The following is an 18599-nucleotide window of genomic DNA, read 5'->3' on the forward strand; positions in this document are numbered from 1 at the left end:
CACCCAAGCACGCATTCACCCAAGCACGCATTCACCCAAGCACGCATTCACCCATACTGACTGCATGCTCCAGCCACCAGCCATCCGTCATCAATCACACCATAGACAACGGCGGCGCAGTGGGTTGCCACGAACCAACGCGCGTCGGCGGGACCTTGGCCAGGTGAGCGTTGGCGCGGGCGTTGGGCGACTTGCAGGGCGTCAACGGTCGGCGGTCGGCGGTCGAGGGCGGTGGCCGGTGGCAGAATTTTGGCACTGTGGCACGCCAGACGACGACAGGACAGGCCAAGGCCAAGGCGTGCCGGCGAGTGGCCATTGTCGACGCGTTCGACCATCACGCCCTGCGCCTCCCCTCGACGTGTTTCCTCGATGCTCCGGAGTAGTCGACACGCCGTGCAGGCTGTGCCATGGCGCAACATGTCCATGTGCTGGCTCTGCGCCCGCCACAGCCAGCCCACATGGCCGCAACGGCGGCCCTTGAGCGCCACGCAGACCCTGCGCAAGAGGGCGAAAGGCAACCAGAAATCGTCGCCCTTTCGGAGCCTCAAGCACGACCCCGCAGTCGTCAACAGCTTCCTCGCCGCCGACGAGCCTGCGAATGCCGACCAGACAGTCCCCATACGCAAAGTAAAGGCCAAAGGCGACCAAGATGATGCCGCGCCCGAGACCATGTCGCTCAAGGAGGCTCTCATGGGCTCCTCGCTGAGAGGGCTGGCCGGCCAGGACAAGAAGAAGAAGCGGGACCACCTCAAGGAGAATCTCCACATTGAAGAGCTCGCTCCAGGCGATCTCAACTTCGAGCCCATTCAAGTCGACATGCCGCCGCTGCCCATGCTGGCCTACGGTCTCGATCGTGTGCTGTTCAACCCTGGCGTCTACCGCCTGCAGGACCCTCGCACAGGCGTCTACAACTTCGACCCCTATCTGGAGAAGATCATGCCCGTCGAGGAGTTTGACTTTGACGCCCTGAGCGAATACAAGACGTCGTCCAAGGACGAGGACCTGCTGGCCATTACCAGAAAACTGGGCGTCAAATACACGGGCTCCACCTCCAGCATGTCCGGCGTGCTTCAGCACTTCCACTTCCTGCTGTCCGCCCACCGCAAGCTCGACCACAGCATGCTCTCGAAGAACTTCCCCGATCCCACCAACAAGTTCTCACGTATCACACAAGGCCCCGATGCCATCTTCTTGCGCTACAAGGACGGTGTGTATGCAATCGACGCCGACAAGACTTTTGACACGCCCAACGTCATGAGCTGGCTTGGCCACTCCCTCGAAAAACTCTTGACTTCGGAGCGCGCCGAATTCGAGCGCTACCGCAGATCCAACCCAGAACAAACGCCGGACGAAAGCGCCTCGGCGAGGTGCTTCCACTACACCAAGCAGGGCAGCATCTTGATGCGTTCTCAACTGGACGCTCAGGATCCACGTCTGCCAGGCGCTGGCATCTTCGACCTGAAGACAAGAGCAGTCGTGTCCATTCGCATGAACCACAGGGAGTACCAGGAAGGCCTTGGCTACCAATTGCGCTACGCACAGGGCGAGTGGGAATCTTTCGAACGCGAGTTTTACGACATGACCCGAGCCACCATGTTGAAATACTCGCTCCAAGCCCGCATGGGGCGAATGGACGGCATCTTCCTAGCGTACCACAATATTGAGCGCATCTTCGGCTTCCAGTACCTCAGCCTCTCGGAGATGGACCAGGTCCTTCATGGGCAAACCGACACTTGCCTGGGTGACCAGGAGTTCAAGCTGTCGGTCGGCCTTATGGAAGAGCTTCTGAACCGAGCCACCGAGAAGTTCCCCGAGACAGTCAGTGCACCCACCCATTGCAATCGTGACCAAGCTAACGCCAACAGTCCATTCGTCTGCACTTTGAGACCCGCGACACCAAAGCGCCCTTTATGTATGTTTTTGCCGAGCCAGTCACCGAAGAGCGTGCAGACGATATCCAGAACACGGGAGCGCAATACGCAAAGGACTGGGCACGCCGTGTCGTTGGCGTTGGCAAAGACGACCCCGAGGCGCAAGAGGCGTGGCAGGATCTGCAAGAAGAAGTCGACGAGCAAGTCAATGAGGATGGCACTGTGGAAAAGAATGTGGGAGCAGAGACGAGCGAGGACGTGGACACGCCCGCCGACGGCGAAACTGCCACTACCGCCGAGGATGCTAATGCAGCTGTGGAACCACCGACGTTTGCAAAAGACACGAACACTGCCGGGCCTCTGGTAGGCTGGACGCTCACCATTCGCAACAAAGTAAACGGGCACTACCTCACGCGCCCCGAGAAGCTGGAGCCCGAGGACAACTGGCAAATCGAATACCACATCAACGAGATTGAAGAGGCTTCTGCCTGGGACCTTTACAATGCCATCAAGGAGCGTCGACGCCAGCTGATTGGGCTGAACGATGATGAGCAGAGCAAGGGACTCGTGAACTACCGGAAGATCATACAGCGCTTTGCGAGCAGAGGACGGACGTGGAGGGCGAAGCAAGACCAGCTCGACGAGGAGAGGGGCGTGCAGCTGTTTACACCCTTGGGGCCTGGGTCCGAGGCGTATGTATCTTCGAGGTCGAATGAGGCTGAGGCTGAGGCTGAGGCTGTTACAGGGAGAAAGGCGTAATGCTGTAGAGTTGTGGAGAGAGGGAAGGTTACGTGATAGGTTGTAATATACGCTGTACACTGTACGATAGACATGACGGGAGGATACCATTGTATGACAGAGCATGGGGTCGATTGTAGATAGCATAGCATAGCACAGCACAGCATCAACGGCGCTGGTCTATACTTGTTCACGAACGAGTGCATTGGAGCAGCAGTGCACCTTCTTCCTATCGAGAGGTGGATAAGCTTCTTGTTTTGTTGGAGTAGCGCATTGCCCGAATCTAGAGTTAGTTTTGGCTGCGGTAGATGGAGTGGATAGTATCTATAGCTAGCATTGGCCGCGGTAGATGGAGTAGATATCAACTAGAGCTAGCATTGACTGCAATAGATGGAGTAGATAGTATCCATAGCCAGCATCGGCTGCGGTTCAGGCAGCACGTTCAGTGCTAGATGGTGCCACAAAGACTCAAAGACTGCCGCGGCGAAGTGGGACCCCTGTCCGTGCAGCTCGCTCGCGTCGTCATCGCAGGTCCGATAGCTCCTTTGCGACCAGCAATTGCACTTCCCCACCATGTCTACAGATACGACGGCCACACGCCACCACGCACCGTCCCTCGTTCACGTGCTGGCCTTTTCGACATATTGCTAGCACATGCGCTGTTTGCTGCTGCGACTGCGCCCTGTTTGAACAGACAGATAGACAGAGCGCAGAAGCTCATTTACTGCACCTCTTCGACCCCACATCACCAAGGCTATCATCATGGCCGAGCAGGATGGCAACGTGGCCATGCTCCAAGAGCTCAGCGGCTACCAGCTCCAACAGGACGAATGCCGCAAGCTACTCAAGGTTCGCCAGCATACCACCCCATACCACGCCGTCCAGCGCTAGGGAGCTAAGTGCGCGTGCAGGTGTTCAACGGCAACTTGGAACAGGCGGCAGAGAAGTTCTTCAGCTCAGACCTGTCGACCGTACGCAAGCTGATCGATGGATCGACGGCGACCTGGGACGAGAGCGCATTCGGTGCAAGCAGATATGCAGAGGAGGCCCACAGCAGTGTGCCCAGTACGTTGGCACCCTTCTCAGGTAACCGCCAGACGCCAGACGCCAGCTAATCGCCCGTTGCAGCCTTCAATATTGACTACCCGCTAGGTTTCGACAACCACTCCCGCAGCGGCGCCAACAGCACAGCGCCCACCCGGCCCAACTCGCGCATTGGCACGCGCCCAGGCTCGGCGCTGTCGACGCACGTGGGCGACGATCCGATGCAGAGTCAGTCCCTCGGTGTGGCAGCGCAGAGAACCTATGCATAGACGCTGACACCGCGCCAGGCATCGAGAACGCGCAGGAGTCGGGCGTCACAGGCAGCTCCAAGGCCGTCTTCGGCCCTGCTACACGAAGCAGCTATGACACCGCCAACTGGGCCATGGTTCCCGCCGCGACCGCCTCCGCCTACATTGACGATCCAGCACCGAGCCAACGACAGCGAGAAGAGGGCCAGCCCGCCATCCTGAAGCCTTCGCCGAGGTACAACTACTTTCCCGCCATGCTGGCCATCATCCACTCCATCCCGCAGTTTCGAAACGCCCTGCTTTCGCCTGCAGTAACACAGAACGACTACTGGGTCGGCGACGAGTGGTGGAAAGGCAATCCCTCCGGCTCCGGGCGCACGCGAATCTTCGATGATTCAGTTGGGTGGGACGAGGCGTACGAACTAGACATCATCTACGAGACACAGCGTCTGATGGCGTTCCTGGACAACACTGACAGGGCCTACGCGACAATAGAGTCCATGCTCGAGTCCGACGCCTGGAAGCAACTGGAGGCGCCTTCGCTCGATGATCCGGACGATGATATGCTGAAGTTTCTCATGCTCTGGAGTGCAGCCTATGCGAAACACGACCCCAAGTTTGAGATCAACGGCATGCTGCGGTCCGTCGTGAATGCTCAGCAGCAAGTCAATAGTTTCGTTCTCGACAGCACGGTGACAAAGCGCCACGAGAGGACGCCTGACATCTACGATGTGCTCGATGACACCTTCTTCCCCAACCCAGATGGAACGGCTCACATCATGGACATAAGCAACGTTTTGATCTTCCGGCTCAGCTCGTCCGACCAAGATGGAAACGAACTGGGCTGCCGCATCCCTGCAACGCTTTACCCGGACCGATACCTTGAAAAGAACAAATCTGTCATCACAGCCATGTTCGAGGAGATGGCATCATACGACACCCAGTTGAGCACCATTAACGATCAGACCGATAGGCTGAAATTTCACACACCGGCCAAACGCAACTCGAAAACGATCGAGTCTTTGAAATTGATCAAGACCAGCATGAAGGCTTTCCAGCCCAACTCGGAAGGAGATGAGCCTAACGCCAAGGATGCTGCCACCCTTTCACAACTGCAAGAGCTGTACGAGAGTGTCGAGAGCAAGCTAGCCAGTAAGTAACGTGGACACATGAAGGACGTGTGCTGATCATGCTAGCCCTCGAGGAGCAAAGAAAACAAGCTCAACAGACACTCAACACCATCTCAAACCGCTTTAAACCGACAATCGACGACGGCGCTGAACCACTCATCGATCTTACCGAGCCCAATTACCCCAAAGGACAATCTGCTCAAGACGCAATGCACCACCCATACCAACTCTACGGCGTATCCACCCGCCGAGACGTAATTTATCTCCTCCATCCCGACACAGCGTCTAACACTCCCGACGCCAAGCAATGGTGGCGCATACAATACGACTCCGAGTCCGGTTCCGCAAACATTATTCGCGATCGCGTCGACCTCCAGCAAGTCCTTGAACGTGCCACGTCCGAAGCGGCGTCTGTCCTGCTCATCTACGCCAACGAGGCTGCTATTTCGGAGCCACCCCTCCCCCTGTCCAAACCCCTCGAAGACTTTGTCAAAAAGGACAAACTCTATTTCCTCGAAGAGTTGCAGAAGAACCACGACCTCGGGGCGGCAGGTGTGTGGGCAGACTACGGGGACGAGGTGAGAGGGGATTGGGACAAGGAGACTGGACCGCCCGAGTACAACCATGATTGGGCTAACATGAGTGCCAAGCAGTACCACGAAAAGGACGGGCAGCGAGAATCCGCAATGTCGAGTGCGACACTGACGCCTAATACTGAGCTGGACGGCGAGTCCGGCGTGCGAGAGATGGTTGAAGTGAACGGCGGCATGGACGCCATGACAGGTCTCCGAAGTGATGCGATGGACGTGGATACGCAAACGCAGAGTTGGGATACGCAGATGGTCGATGTTAAGGAAGTGCAGGCTGATGAAGTAAAGTCACAACATATTGAGTTTGCAGACAGAAAGGGCAGTTAGGCGCTGCTACTTACTACGCAGGTCTGTGATGAAGAGGCACAGATGATGACAGTGGCTGTTGGAGAGGCTTCTGCGGGAGAGTCGGGCACGCAGGACACTCGCTTGGCGGTAGTCATGGACAGACAGTTGCTGCAGGATGGTACTCAGGTAGCGGATGATAGGATGGTCTTTGTGGAAGCAGACAGGTCAGAGCGCACTGAACTAGCGGCGATTATGGGCGGTCAGTGGCGGCATTGATGGTTGAGGGTTTTCGGAACGAGGTTCAAGTATGAAGCATGGCATAACCTGGAGTTTGGCGGCACTGTAGAATGCGCTGTGCACGACTGGCATCAAATATGGATTGTCTCTGCATCAACTAGATTTGAGCGTCCCATGAGGATCCACTTCTATCAGTTTCGCGGTATTGAAACTTTGCACACACCTTCGGTGATTTTTCTGGAACTACAAGTGTGCAGTGGAAAATGCGAAAAGGATGCAGGTTGCAATAAATCTCGCGTCCTGTCAATGCAAAGCCCTCGAACGTGAAACGCCTTCATGCACACACACACACACACACACACACACAGTACCTCGCTGCAACCGCAACGACAGAGGTTGGCTGCCGATCCCAGCGCCGAAAGATGCCGCACCCAACCCGCAACATCCCTGTACATATCCGCCTAGCTCCCGCAACCACTTTGACATCACCTCATCGACCTGATCGGAGTTTGCGCACACGTGCTTCTGCACTGCCTTTGCTTGTCGTCCCAAGAACAACAACAACAACAACACCACCTCTGTTGTAATCAATGAGTACCCAGCCGTGAGAGCGTTGGAAAAACATCATGGTTCGCGAACATGGCAGTCTGACTAAGGACGCGGAGACGAATCAGGCGGCGTGGGAGGCGGCTAGGGGCGCGGCGTATGGGGGTATCAAGGTATGTTTGTTACACGTGCTTTGGATGGGTTCCGCTGCTGTTATTCGTTCGTTTTTCTTCTCTGGCTTTTGGGATGGGTCGCTGGTGTTGTTTCTGTCGGCGCCTTTTCAATGGCTGGATTTGGTCGGTTTGGACTTGTTCCGTTGATGGCTACGTCATGAGGGAGGTGCATGCGTTTCGTTCTCTACGCTTCGAACGCGCCTTGGTGTGATGATTCGCGCATGCAAAGTTCCATCGTGTCATGGCTCGGCTGACAATAACACCAGTGGGGCGCTTTCTTCGCAGTAGCAGGCGGAGTCGCCTACGCCTTCTCGCCCTTGTACCGGGGTCTGACGGTACAGTTCAAAACGTGCGTTTCCCCACCGAACTCTTATTCACCACTTTCCTTACCTACCACTTTCGTCAAACCTGGGCTGTCTGTTCGTTGTCCGCGATTCATAACACCCAACAGCTACATTCAAATGTCCGCCATGATCTTCGGCGGCATGATCGAGGCCGATAGCCGCATGGTGCGGTACCAACAGGCGGTACGGAGTCACAAGAAGTTGCAGACGGATATGGCGGTGTGGCGGGCTTACGAGAATGAGTATGAAGAGCAGGGGACGCCGGGGGTGGGCGCGGAGAGTGGGGTGTCAAGGAAGTGAGATGGAAAATTGGTTTGGATGGATGTATTCATGGCAGATGGACATATTCATGGCAGCTGCAACGTATTTATGGCAGCTTGATATCAAAAGCGTAGAAACCGCAATACTCTCAACCAAGACAGAGTCGAGCCGGAAGAGCAGGCGGCGAATCAAGGCGACACACATCAGATCCTCGAGAGAAGTCGGCAGGCTCCTGCAGAGCAACGTAGAAGTAACAAAACAGAACAACCCAATTCTTAGCGTAAAAAAAGATTCTCTGCAATTGTACCAGCTTGTGGGACGGATCATTCAGGTCTCTACTAGGAGTGCAAGAAATAAAGTCCAAGCAGCTTCAGATCGGAAGCGGTGTTGTAGCCGAGTATGATGGTACTGGCATATCTTGAGGAAACTGGGTAATAGAGCTGTTGTCGAAAAGTAAAATGGATTATCGTGGTAGCTTTGATGCACAACCATCCCATTTGGCACTCTTCAAAGTTCAACGGCCCAACGGTTCATGAGAGTAGTGACCCTTTAGACCCCTGTGTGATCGCAATCCATGGTGGTGGTGGTGGAACAACTACACTGATCCAATCTGCGTTGCGGTGGAGTTGATAAGCAAAGGCCTGCTACACATCAACAATACATCCACTGCAGACTCTCAGTCCGTTGAACAACAGGTGGGTTTCGAAGCATTTCATTTCCGGCTGATCATCCACTACATGGTGTCGACCTAGCTCGTAAACTTCGTTCATGCATCCCATTCCATGCGATTCATTCCCAAAAGCAGCGAACTCCTCTATTTCCATCCCACAACCACAGACACAGACACTTCGTCACTCGTCGTCAGGAGAGGTGTTTATGCGCTGGCCTCGGTGGCCTTCTGTGCCTTTGCGCCCCTCAGCTTGGCGGCGGGGGAGGCCTTGACGGGCTTGCCGGCCTTGCGGATGGCGGAGGCGCGGGCAACGGCATCCTTGCGGAGATCGGGGCGGTAGCCGCGCTTGGTGGTGCTGTTGACGATGGCGGAGTAGATCCTGCTCGCATTAGTGCCATTGGGCGGTGTGTCCCCGTTTTCAGGGAGGTGGCTGGTGTCGTGCGGAGTGGACGTACTTGCGCGAGCCCTTGGAGGCGCCGAAGGTGGTGGATTGGGTCGAGGTCGCGGGCTGGTGGTGCCTGTCGGCCTTCTTGACGAGGAGGGTGACACCGCCGTTCTCGGACGAGACGACACCGATGGCCTAGCAATTATCAACATGAAGCCCGCAGCAGTCCCGTTGTGGGGGAGCTGACCTTGTTGGCGATCTGGCCCTCGTTCTTGCGGCTGTAGACGTTCCTCAGGTTCAGCGGGTCGCGGGAGAACTGGACGCCGTTGGCCCTCTTGACGAGGGTGGCGCTGTGGCCCTTGGTCACCTCCCAGGCAAGGTCGTGCGAAATAGTGGCGGCCATTGTGTCGGTATGGGGTGTTGATACGCGGGTACGGACTTTTCGGTAGGCTCGCGGATGGGTGATTTCGATAACATGCGCCGCTTAGTGTGCGCGGGCAGGAACAACTGTGCGCCCGACGTTAGTCAGCCACTGTGGCTGAGTCGCGGCGCTGGGCGGGCGGGCGCAGGCGTGGCCGTGACGATCACCGAGCGCGAACAGCGTCGTCAGCTTCACGGTTGCTTGCGACCTCCGACAATCTATACAGAGACGTTGAGTCCGTGCCGACAGAGCTTTGGTGCGAGTTTCGTAGACACGTGCAGGGGCTACGGCTTTCTTCTTCTTCTCCTTCTTCTTCACCGATTTTCCTTGCGTTCCTTCCCTTCTATACCAAGGCAGCTGCCGCTCCTTCCGCATCCTATTGAACACCGTCTTGCGCAGCAATCCCGAAGAGCTCCGCGCAACCGTATACCTCTTCGCTACGCCCAAACCCACACCGAACACCTCCCCTACTCTGTCAAAAAGCTATTCACCCACCGTCACCATGGGCTACATGCTCTATTCCATCGCCTTGTTCGTCCTCGTAGTCGGCACCTGTACGTACCCACCCCTGTCACATCCAGACATCAGACCCCACATGCAACCATCTCAGCATATACTCTCTCTCTCTCACACTCTCTCTCTCACACACTCTCTCTCACACACTCTCTCTCACACACTCTCTCTCACACACACTCTCTCACACACTCTCTCACACACACACTCTCTCACACTCTCTCTCTCACACTCTCTCTCTCACACTCTCTCTCTCACACTCTCTCTCTCACACTCTCTCACACACACTCTCTCTTTCACACTCTCTCTCTCACACTCTCTCTCTCACACACTCTCTCTCACACTCTCTCTCTCACACTCTCTCTCTCACACTCTCTCTCTCACACTCTCTCTCTCACACACTCTCTCTCACACTCTCTCTCTCACACTCTCTCTCTCACACTCTCTCTCTCACACTCTCTCTCTCACACACTCTCTCTCACACTCTCTCTCTCACACTCTCTCTCTCACACTCTCTCTCTCACACTCTCTCACACACACTCTCTCTTTCACACACTCTCTCTCAGCTACTAACGTTCCACCAGCGCTCTACCTCACCCGCGCGCGCTGGCTTCCCCTGCTCCCCCGCATTACCCCGGGCCCCCTGTATACGCGCCTGCCCACGACGTTCCGCGACGACATTGAAGCCGGGCTGCACTCGTCCGACTTTGACCTCACAGGCAACGTCGAGGGCGACTCGCGCCAGGGCCTGGACGAGGCGGGCAAGAAGGAGGTGATGCGCATCATGAAGAGGAAGAATGTGGGCTTTGACGAGGCGCGGCGGCTGCTTATGCAGGAGCGCTTCAGCAAGGCGGGCGTGGGGAGTGATGGGGTCCCAAAGGATCCCAAGTTTGTCAGCTTCTCGTGATGGACTATTATAGTTCTTTGGCTTTTGGCTTTTGGCTTTTGGCTTTTGGCTTTTGACTTTTGACTTTTGACTGTTGACCCTAGTGTGTCGCTTTGGACGTATGATCTGTCGTGTTAGCGTTCTCTTATGTTCTCTTGTATTGTGCTCTCGGTCAGTTTGAGTCTGGAGAAAGGCGTTGACTGTGGCATCACGTGTGGCGTCACTTGTTCACGTCGTTTCTGTCCGTAATCGGGACGGTGTGGTGGTTCGCTTCTCTTCTTCCATTATCTCCTTTGTCCATTCAATACCCTCAGATCGGACCTCTTGAGGGTTGTCTCCATCTGTCTCTCCTCACTCATTTAAGCTCCTTCGACCTGCGTTTGCAGTCACACGAAGATGCACGTTAGCCCCACCGTTGTTGAATGATGCCATGGTTCGTGACAAGCCCACCGAACAGCGAATGTAGGCGCAGGAGACACCACATCCTTGCAACGCAGCCGTTCGCTCGCCGAGCTACTATGCTGGGTTGAGCCTTCGCTCGTCCTATCTGGCTGTGTGTCTGGGGTTTTCAGAAAAAAAAACGACGCAAAAGCGCGGCGCTAGTGATGTAGGTAGCAACACACGTAGCCCATCATCTCGGCCCAAAGCCTGGTGGGCCGAAGCCAGGAGGAGGGCCGGGGGGAGGGCCGCCTCCAAAGCCATGTGGCGGGGGAAAGAAGTTGACAGGCGCTCCGCTGGGTGGACGAGCTGGCAGGCCAGCCGGGGGTGGAGCCAGGACAGGAGGCGCTCCTGGTGCCATGGGCGGCGGACGCCCGTACCCACCAGGCCCGTTCGGTGTGCCGCCCATGGCCATACGGGGATCTGGCATCTGACCCATGGGCGGGCCGCCAGGAGCGACCATGGGTGTGGGTGCTTGGAACAGATGCTGGGGCAGAGGCTGGACGGCGGGCGCGACGCCATGGGCCTTTGCCTGCTTGGCGAGCATGCGCTCTGCCTCGTCTCCGTGGCGCTCGCCCTTGCCGTCCTTTTTGTAGGCGTACTGGACCGAGATCTGCTTGCTCATCATATACTGGCCGTGCATGCTGGCGATGGCGGCGTCGGAGGCGTCAAAGTCGCCGTAGGAGATGAAGCCGTAGCCCTTGGACAGGCCGTGCTCGTCGCGGGCAATCTTGGGGGCTTGGGCGAGCTGGCCGAACTGGCCAAAGGTGTCGTAGAGCGTCTTCTCGTCGATCATGGAGTCGAGGTTGCCGACGAACAGCTCGGCGCCAATCTCGACGTTCTTCTGCTTGTCGGCCGAGGCCTTGTTGACGCGGATGCGGCTGCCGTAGAGGGCGACGTTGTTCATGATCTTGGGGGCGTAGTCGGCCTCGGCCTCGGTGTGGAACTCGACGAAGCCAAAGCCCTGGTGCTGGCTGTTGACGCGGTCGACGGGCATGTTGACGTTGCGCACGCGGCCGGCGTTGAGCATCAGCTCGTGCAGGATGCGGGGGGTGATGCGCTCGTGGAGGTTGCCGACGTAGACGGTGGCTTCCTTGTTCTGTTCCCTGCGGCGCGTTAGCATGACATACATGACATACATGACATACCAACATGACATGACATGACATGGATATGAACATGACATGACATGGATATGAACATGACATGACTTGGATATGGACATGTGCATGTGCATGTGTATGTGCATGTTCATGTTCATGTCCAAGTCATGTCATGTGCTGTGCCAGTCAAGGCACACGAGAGACGTACCAGTGCCGCGCACTTGGGGCCGACATGATGAGCGACTGAGGTGATACCGTGGGCGTGTATCCAGGCCAGAGTCTCCAAGAAAAAGTCCTCTCTCCTTGGCTCCTCTAGATCGTGGTCGTGATCGTGGTCGTGGTCGTGGTTGTGGTCGTGGTCGTGGTCGTGGTTGTGGTGGGGAGGTGGGAGTCGTGGGCGGTCATGGCCAAAGTTTCGAAGCTCTGATGCACGTCTGCGCTAGACCCGTCACTAGCGCGCGCCCTGCCCCGGCTTCAAGATTTTGGTCTGCCATCATGGCCGCGCCAACAGCATCGACACGCCCTCCCACAACCCATCACCGCCCTCGCCTTCCCCCTGCCCGCCGCCTCCTGCTCGTTGCGCCCACTGCTGTCTCTTCACACATCCACGCATCCACACACACACATCATGTTCCAGCTGTCGGAAGAGTCCAAGGTACGTCATGCGCCCTGGCTCTGGCTCTGGCTCTGGCTCTTTGCTGGCCCTCACGCCCGCACGCCCACTCACACACCAACAGGAGCGCATCGCGCGCATCATCGACGTCTCGCGCGTCGCCATTCACTACGGCTACCTGCCCTTGATCCTCTACCTCGGCTACTCCCAGAGCCAGCCAAAGCCCTCGCTCATCCGGTACCGCCTCTACCCTCTCCACTCCTTGGCCTGCAACACCAGCTCACACCTGCACACAGTCTCTTTTCTCCTCTCGCATAAGCTTGCCGCTGTCGCAATCGACCCTCTGAATGACTGTTTGCAATTCACTGTACAACACAACCTTAATTCGGCGCATCGCTATCTGGGGCACACTGCTGGAGCTGCAAGGATGCGCGGCAGACAATTCTGCCCCTCGCCGGCACGCATCTCCTCTATAGCATTCGACCTCGACCGTCTACGTACGGCATGACAATTGTATCTTGTACGACTACTACCCTCACAAGCAGACCACCAGGCTCTGCGCAAATCCACGTGCTTCGGTCTTGCCATCGCACGGCCAAGAGCACTTTTGACGAACAAACTCACACATGGGCCCCTGCACGAGCGTGTCGTGACTGTTGGATCCCATCAACCCGCCCTCGTTTTCCCATCACAGTATTCACAGCCACGCGGCACGCGCCACGCGGCTTGACATTATTGACATGTCGGCAGGCCTGTTGCTGCAGCATCCGCCAACGCCAACGCCAATCGTTTTCCACTTACGACCCCACGTGTTGCTCGCCTGTCCATCTGTCCACAATTACAACCTCTACAAGCTGAAATGCCCCCACCTACCCATGAAAATGCAGCTTCGTTACCGGCCGCACGGCTTCGGGTTTACACCTGCGCCTGTCCTAGGTGTACCATTCACACTCCGCTTATCACCCCCCACGTCTGGCGTGCTTCACGTAAAGCATCAGCCTTCCCCAGATCTGCACAACCTCCACTGATACCGCCAACACATGGTTCAACTCTGATGAGCCTATTGTTTCTCTTCCTGTCTGCGCTTGTCTAAATAGTCGTTTTTGCAACTACCGCATGATCCATTGTCGACCTGCACCATGGCTGTCCCCAATGTTGGGGACTTACTAATGATGTCTCAAGTTGCCTGGCAGACTGGACGAGCTTTTACCGCAGGTCGCAAAGATGCGCCAACCGAGTTTCAAGCCGTTGAAACCGACATTGCCGGACTCTCAGAGGCCCTGAAGCAGCTGGCAGAAACGCTACACGCAGAGGCCAATGATAGCTTGATCTCCAGGTCCGATCGAGCCGTCCAACACGGTGTCGCACTAGTTGTAGCCACCTGCCAAAGAACAATACATGACCTCGACTCACTGGTCAATCGGTACCAGGTTATCAGAAAGCACCGCACCGTTGGCGGCTTTGCAATCGAGCGGAGCTGGAGCGATCTGGTTCTTACTCAATATGAGACCATCCTGTGGACTACAGAAGGAGGTAGCCTTCACGATCTCAGCAGCTTACTGCAGATGCACACATCATGTATATGCCTTCTCGCCGAGGCAATACAAAGGCAAGTGTCTGCCACGTCGTCCAGAAAGCAGCACTGACGCAGTGCAGCAATTCTCTGGAGCAATTAGAGAATGCCGTCACTCCCATGGCCAACCGGTTTGATAGCATGCATCTAGACGACGAACTTGACGACGTTTCCCGCTTTATACGAGAACTGGCCATCGCCAATCACTCGAGAAAAGCACCACTTGTACCTCGACGTAATCTGGCGAGATCGCCTGCGGCAGAAGCCCCGGATCCGCTCAATGCCACACTGGTGCCGCTCTTCCCGCTAGCCTTGTCCCCTCGACAGACCACTTCAAATGTGGCATCCCCCCTCCCGCATCAACGATCTGTATCAACAGAATCCTCAACATCGAAATCAGTCAGCAATGACGTAGCTGCTGCCCCAGCAGCTTGTATTGTTCAAAATCCGCGGACGCCGCCTCGAAAGCGTGTGTCTGAATTCAGCTTTGGTGGCTCATCAGCACGCGATTCTACCAGTAGCTACGCTTCATCAACATCGTCTGGGCCATCGCGCAACTCCCTAAATAGCAGACATGCACTTGTGGCTGTCTCGAAATCACCGCCTCTCCTGGGAACACCCGAGCTGGGTGAGCCCGTACAAGTAAATACCGGCTCATTGTCTCTCCTTCCACCACCAGCCTTGAGGCCACCATCAACGCATTCGACTCGGACCATGGATAGAAAACGGTCAAACTCCACCCTGAGCGCGTTTCCTGCGCAACAAAACAGTATCACAAAACTGCACTGTAGTTCCACCACAGCAAGCCAGAAATCAACATTCGAGAAGGAAGCTTTTCGCAATTCTGCTGTGCTTTGCGACGTGTAAGTCCATACTTCTGTCCTACTACAGCCAGCCAACCTTGTCAGTGTGGCGCTAATGCTCCACAGCCGTGGCAGAATCGTGGAATACTCCCAGCTGACCGTGCCCGACCCGGACTACCCTAGTGGCTTTGCCGACATAGAAATGGTAGAAGCTTGTGATTCGTGCCGCATCGCCGTCGTTCGGAAACGCACCACCGACCCCACTACCAAGATCGTCCGCGTCGTAACCTCGATATGGGCCTTCAGCGACGACAACAACGTGCGCGTCGAGCTCAAAATGGAAGACGATGAGATGTACATACCCTATTTGAGCTACTTCTCACCAGCAAAAGTCAGCATGACAGTAGCCTGTGAGCTCAGATTCCACGATGTGAGGTACGGTAACCGACTAATCAAGACGGCAAAGACGACTTGGGTGAACTACGTATTTGAAGATGCGCAAGCAGCGGCGCTCTTCCAGAACGAGATCATGGGCCGCAGCCTCCTAGCCACATTCCGCACATCCAAGACCATGCGCATTCATGAGGGTACGCTGGCGAGCTTTGCATACGCAGAGCAGATGTGTGCGCTGGAGAATTTGAGGGTGTGGGAGGATACGGACACAGACGCCATCATAGGCCTCATACACTTCTCGGCGAGTTTCAGGGCAGGCTATCTGGCCTTCTATCTCAATTCGAGTACCCATCCGGTAAAAGTGCAGTCCGTCAGTGGGAGGGAGGTCAAGATCAAAGGGCTGAAAGTGCCCATTGCGGAGGCTGGCCGGGCGATGAGGAAAGATAGCGTTGTCGATGATGCAGAAATCATCACCGAAGCATGCGAGGCAGATCGTAGACAAGAGGAGGGTAGTGGAACGAGTGAAGGAAGCGGAAGCAGTACGACGAAGAAAGGCAAAGGTAAGGGCAAGGGCAAGAGGGCGGACGTTGACAGGAAGAAGGTCATTTCGGGTGTGAAGATTGAGTTTGCAACCGAGATGGAGAAGAGAGAATTCTTGGATCTGGTTGCAGAGTATCAGAGACCCGAGCGGCTGTGCGAATTACCTGATCTAATGGGCGTGAATTAGTCGATAGCCTTTGCGTGGTAATAGCAGGAACGTATTCTTAATGCCATCAAGATGTCTTTTGGTAGTTGGATCTGGCCATCAAAAAAATAATCTAGATCAAGTACTTCCGCACCTGCAAGTGGGGACTTCACACACCTCGCTTCCACACCAGCCTCGCCCTCAGGCATTTAAACATCATGCTACTGAATGTTCAGTGAATACCGCTCTGGTGTCGAAAAGGCGTTCCGTCCCCCTGTTGCAACCCAGACCCATCATCCGTGAATTATTTCTACTCACCCGTATCCCCCAATGCAGAGCCAGGTATACTATTTGAACAACTCTCAGTCTGCAACCCATTTCTGCCAACGTTCGATCGGATCAACCAACCAAGCCAGAGATACGGTAACATGCATCTGCTTGTGAGAATCCGTAGGATTTCTACAACACGCTCCTACACCCCCCACATAGCAGAAATTTCGCAAGATTTGACTCAGCTTTTGCAACTCTATAGGCCGTTGCCACACGCCAAGTTGTTGATTAGACGGCTTGATCGTTCGTGTTCTCTGGAAAGGAGGCAACGACTTTGAGAAACTGCATTCCATTTGACATTATACGAGATTTGTGGTTCTCATCGAGGAATAACAAATTTTCCCGAATGCCTATCAGAGGTGCAGTTCAATTTGTTCCCACCAACAGAACAGCACTTCGGGGCTTGTGACAAAAAGATTGCGATGGTTCACAGTAGGCACACATAGGTTTAATGATGGAACCTGCGATGAACAGATTGATTCATCCTAAGATAGGAAAATTTTACTTCTTGTATGAAGCAATGTGTTTGCTATGAGCATAGAACCAGACTTGTGACGGTGGTTCGTACATGAGATGGAAGCTGGTGGAAACCAACACTTTAGAGAATTCTATGGTGTCCCGGTTCTCTTCTGATCAGCATCCTAACTTCTGCATTCCTCGAATCATTTGTTGGGTCGCAGACAGTATCGTTGGCTCTTAAGATGCCTCGAAGGCCAGGCTTTTTGTCCGGAAAGCACGATAACTCGGATGAGAATAGGGCAGCGACGACATGCTTTGCTCAATGCTTTGTCGAAGTCTCCGGCTTGTGCTTCGCGTTTGCAACAACATGATATGGGGTCAACTAAATCCAAAAGGCTATTCAAGAAACAAGAAACAGTTCATATGTGCTGTAAAACAGACCGTAAGCGCGGCGGTCTGCACTCTTACCATGGCCGCCCATTGACACTCCTGTATCCAGCCACTTCAAAATTATCAGATGCTCGAGCGTAAAGAACGTGGATGTCAGACATGGATTATTGGCGCTCATCTGCAAGTATCGAGAGGGTTTAGCTAACATGCAGAAAAGTTGGCAAAAGGATAACAAATGTCTATGCTCAAGATGTTGGCTCATAATCACACAAGATTCTCTGCTCAAACAGATCGAATCTCTCAACACACATAACATCCATTGTACATACCTTCACATCGAACGTTCTCGACCCGCTGACATGACACACTCGCGTGATATCTCACCTGAGTCGGCAGCATGAATCCGGACTCCCATACTCCTCCACCCGTCTTCGCGCGTACAGAGATTACAGGTCATATTCGCGTCGCACAACAAGATCCATGGGTCCAGGGTCCACCTTCGCTTTCCTGCAGAATCGTCCAGTATCGTGCAGCATCGTGCAGCTGCGGTGTGCTACGCATGGTTTACCAGATCGGGCTTAGTATGGCTGGGGTGCGCAACCGAGTACGATTTGATTTGATCATACGCGACCAGATAGAGCGAGCTGCAGAAAGTGGTCGGCGAAGTGGATGGCGGAGTGGGGAACGGCGAGGGTGCAGGATCGTAACAAATCGAGGCGGGCGTGTGACTCGGATCTCGCATGGATCGCTGGGGTGTCTGAGTGTAGCGCGGCGATGGAGAGGTTTTGCATGCTGGCGCTGCAAAATGATCGGGGGGAAGACGGCTCGCGCCGGAGCGATTGATGCGCCTTGACATGACAATAATGATCAATCTTGACAGGTAAGACGATACTGTGTACACAATCTCGGACAGGTTGCCACTCCAGAACACTCAAATACGCTCTTACACGTGGTTTGTAGTAAAACAATTGCCGCTTTAGCTCATATTGATGGTACTAGAGATCATACTGGCCTATCGAGAAACTTACCAGCAAGACCGCTCTTGGTCTTGAACAGTAGATGTACGGGGTAGAAGATCTGGGAGTCCATGATGGCAACGTTGGTTCCATAACTAGGTCATTGCTTTGCGAGAATTGGTCTACGAAGGTACATAAGCTAGGTTCAATGGGACTGACGTAGTGGAGGCACACGGCCCAGACAAGGCAATCGCAGCATGGCTGGCATATCCGTCGATCGGAATGAAGCGGATGGAATCTTCCATCGAGCTGCAGAAGTTGTTACAGAGCCGCACTCCTGCCTGATAGATTTCCCGTGTAAAGGGACCACAATTATATTGGCTGTGTCGCATGAAAAATGATTACCGCTGGCGGGAAGACTGAGGTAGTACAGAAACTTGTGTGCGTGAATACCCACCTGCCCGACCAGATCTGGCAATCTCAGTTGGTTTTGTACGTATGGTACAAGCCT

At 55.0% G+C, this 18599-nt stretch overlaps 8 protein-coding genes across 11 annotated transcripts, besides 12 other annotated features; 6 read left to right on the plus strand and 2 right to left on the minus strand.

Moving 5' to 3' along the window:
- The first annotated feature begins 197 nt into the window (after window positions 1-197).
- Window positions 198-242: a tandem repeat.
- Window positions 243-417: 175 nt separating this feature from the next.
- EKO05_0002895 (uncharacterized protein) lies at window positions 418-2630 on the plus strand (the record flags this gene model as incomplete). The annotated part of the gene is made up of 2 exons (XM_038937908.2): window positions 418-1818; window positions 1866-2630. The coding sequence occupies 2 exons, from the start codon at window positions 418-420 to the stop codon at window positions 2628-2630; spliced, it is 2166 nt and encodes a 721-aa protein (XP_038801462.2).
- Window positions 2585-2610: a tandem repeat.
- A 116-nt stretch (window positions 2631-2746) lies between the features above and the next one.
- Window positions 2747-2776: a tandem repeat.
- A 595-nt stretch (window positions 2777-3371) lies between these two features.
- EKO05_0002896 (uncharacterized protein) lies at window positions 3372-5948 on the plus strand (the record flags this gene model as incomplete). The annotated part of the gene is made up of 5 exons (XM_038937834.1): window positions 3372-3458; window positions 3521-3674; window positions 3738-3881; window positions 3941-5053; window positions 5098-5948. 5 exons carry the CDS (start codon window positions 3372-3374, stop codon window positions 5946-5948), a joined length of 2349 nt encoding a protein of 782 aa, XP_038801463.1.
- A 537-nt stretch (window positions 5949-6485) lies between these two features.
- Window positions 6486-6513: a tandem repeat.
- Window positions 6514-6695: 182 nt separating this feature from the next.
- Window positions 6696-6721: a tandem repeat.
- A 51-nt stretch (window positions 6722-6772) lies between these two features.
- On the plus strand, window positions 6773-7509 carry EKO05_0002897 (uncharacterized protein; the record flags this gene model as incomplete). The annotated part of the gene is made up of 3 exons (XM_038937789.1): window positions 6773-6865; window positions 7132-7214; window positions 7317-7509. The coding sequence occupies 3 exons, from the start codon at window positions 6773-6775 to the stop codon at window positions 7507-7509; spliced, it is 369 nt and encodes a 122-aa protein (XP_038801464.1).
- An 835-nt stretch (window positions 7510-8344) lies between these two features.
- Window positions 8345-8928, minus strand: EKO05_0002898 (uncharacterized protein; the record flags this gene model as incomplete). The annotated part of the gene is made up of 3 exons (XM_038937733.1): window positions 8345-8519; window positions 8596-8720; window positions 8773-8928. 3 exons carry the CDS (start codon window positions 8926-8928, stop codon window positions 8345-8347), a joined length of 456 nt encoding a protein of 151 aa, XP_038801465.1.
- A 310-nt stretch (window positions 8929-9238) lies between these two features.
- Window positions 9239-9262: a tandem repeat.
- A 186-nt stretch (window positions 9263-9448) lies between these two features.
- On the plus strand, window positions 9449-10366 carry EKO05_0002899 (uncharacterized protein; the record flags this gene model as incomplete). The annotated part of the gene is made up of 2 exons (XM_038937704.1): window positions 9449-9500; window positions 10044-10366. The coding sequence occupies 2 exons, from the start codon at window positions 9449-9451 to the stop codon at window positions 10364-10366; spliced, it is 375 nt and encodes a 124-aa protein (XP_038801466.1).
- Window positions 10367-10382: 16 nt separating this feature from the next.
- Window positions 10383-10435: a tandem repeat.
- A 509-nt stretch (window positions 10436-10944) lies between these two features.
- EKO05_0002900 (Spliceosome-associated protein 49) lies at window positions 10945-12120 on the minus strand (the record flags this gene model as incomplete). Of its 2 annotated transcripts, XM_059636040.1 has the most annotated exons (3): window positions 10945-11144; window positions 11201-11889; window positions 12095-12120. In XM_059636040.1, the coding sequence occupies 3 exons, from the start codon at window positions 12118-12120 to the stop codon at window positions 10945-10947; spliced, it is 915 nt and encodes a 304-aa protein (XP_059492023.1). The 2 variants fall into 2 exon arrangements, with proteins under 2 accessions (XP_059492023.1, XP_038801467.1); XM_038938010.2 differs by having other exon boundaries at window positions 10945-11889.
- Window positions 11904-11994: a tandem repeat.
- Window positions 12006-12069: a tandem repeat.
- An 83-nt stretch (window positions 12121-12203) lies between the features above and the next one.
- Window positions 12204-12264: a tandem repeat.
- Window positions 12265-12434: 170 nt separating this feature from the next.
- Window positions 12435-12476: a tandem repeat.
- Window positions 12477-12514: 38 nt separating this feature from the next.
- EKO05_0002901 (translocase of the outer mitochondrial membrane) lies at window positions 12515-13007 on the plus strand (the record flags this gene model as incomplete). Of its 2 annotated transcripts, XM_059636041.1 has the most annotated exons (3): window positions 12515-12541; window positions 12624-12736; window positions 12796-13007. In XM_059636041.1, the coding sequence occupies 3 exons, from the start codon at window positions 12515-12517 to the stop codon at window positions 12815-12817; spliced, it is 162 nt and encodes a 53-aa protein (XP_059492024.1). The 2 variants fall into 2 exon arrangements, with proteins under 2 accessions (XP_059492024.1, XP_038801468.1); XM_038937709.1 differs by having other exon boundaries at window positions 12624-13007.
- Window positions 12556-12581: a tandem repeat.
- Window positions 13008-13638: 631 nt separating the features above from the next.
- On the plus strand, window positions 13639-15995 carry EKO05_0002902 (uncharacterized protein; the record flags this gene model as incomplete). Of its 2 annotated transcripts, XM_059636043.1 has the most annotated exons (3): window positions 13639-14108; window positions 14156-14935; window positions 15002-15995. In XM_059636043.1, the coding sequence occupies 3 exons, from the start codon at window positions 13639-13641 to the stop codon at window positions 15993-15995; spliced, it is 2244 nt and encodes a 747-aa protein (XP_059492026.1). The 2 variants fall into 2 exon arrangements, with proteins under 2 accessions (XP_059492026.1, XP_059492025.1); XM_059636042.1 differs by having other exon boundaries at window positions 13639-14935.
- Window positions 15996-18599: the final 2604 nt, after the last annotated feature.

The sequence above is a fragment of the Ascochyta rabiei genome, chromosome 4, assembly GCF_004011695.2.
Source record: "Ascochyta rabiei chromosome 4, complete sequence".
In the NCBI taxonomy this organism is placed as follows: domain Eukaryota; kingdom Fungi; phylum Ascomycota; class Dothideomycetes; order Pleosporales; family Didymellaceae; genus Ascochyta; species Ascochyta rabiei.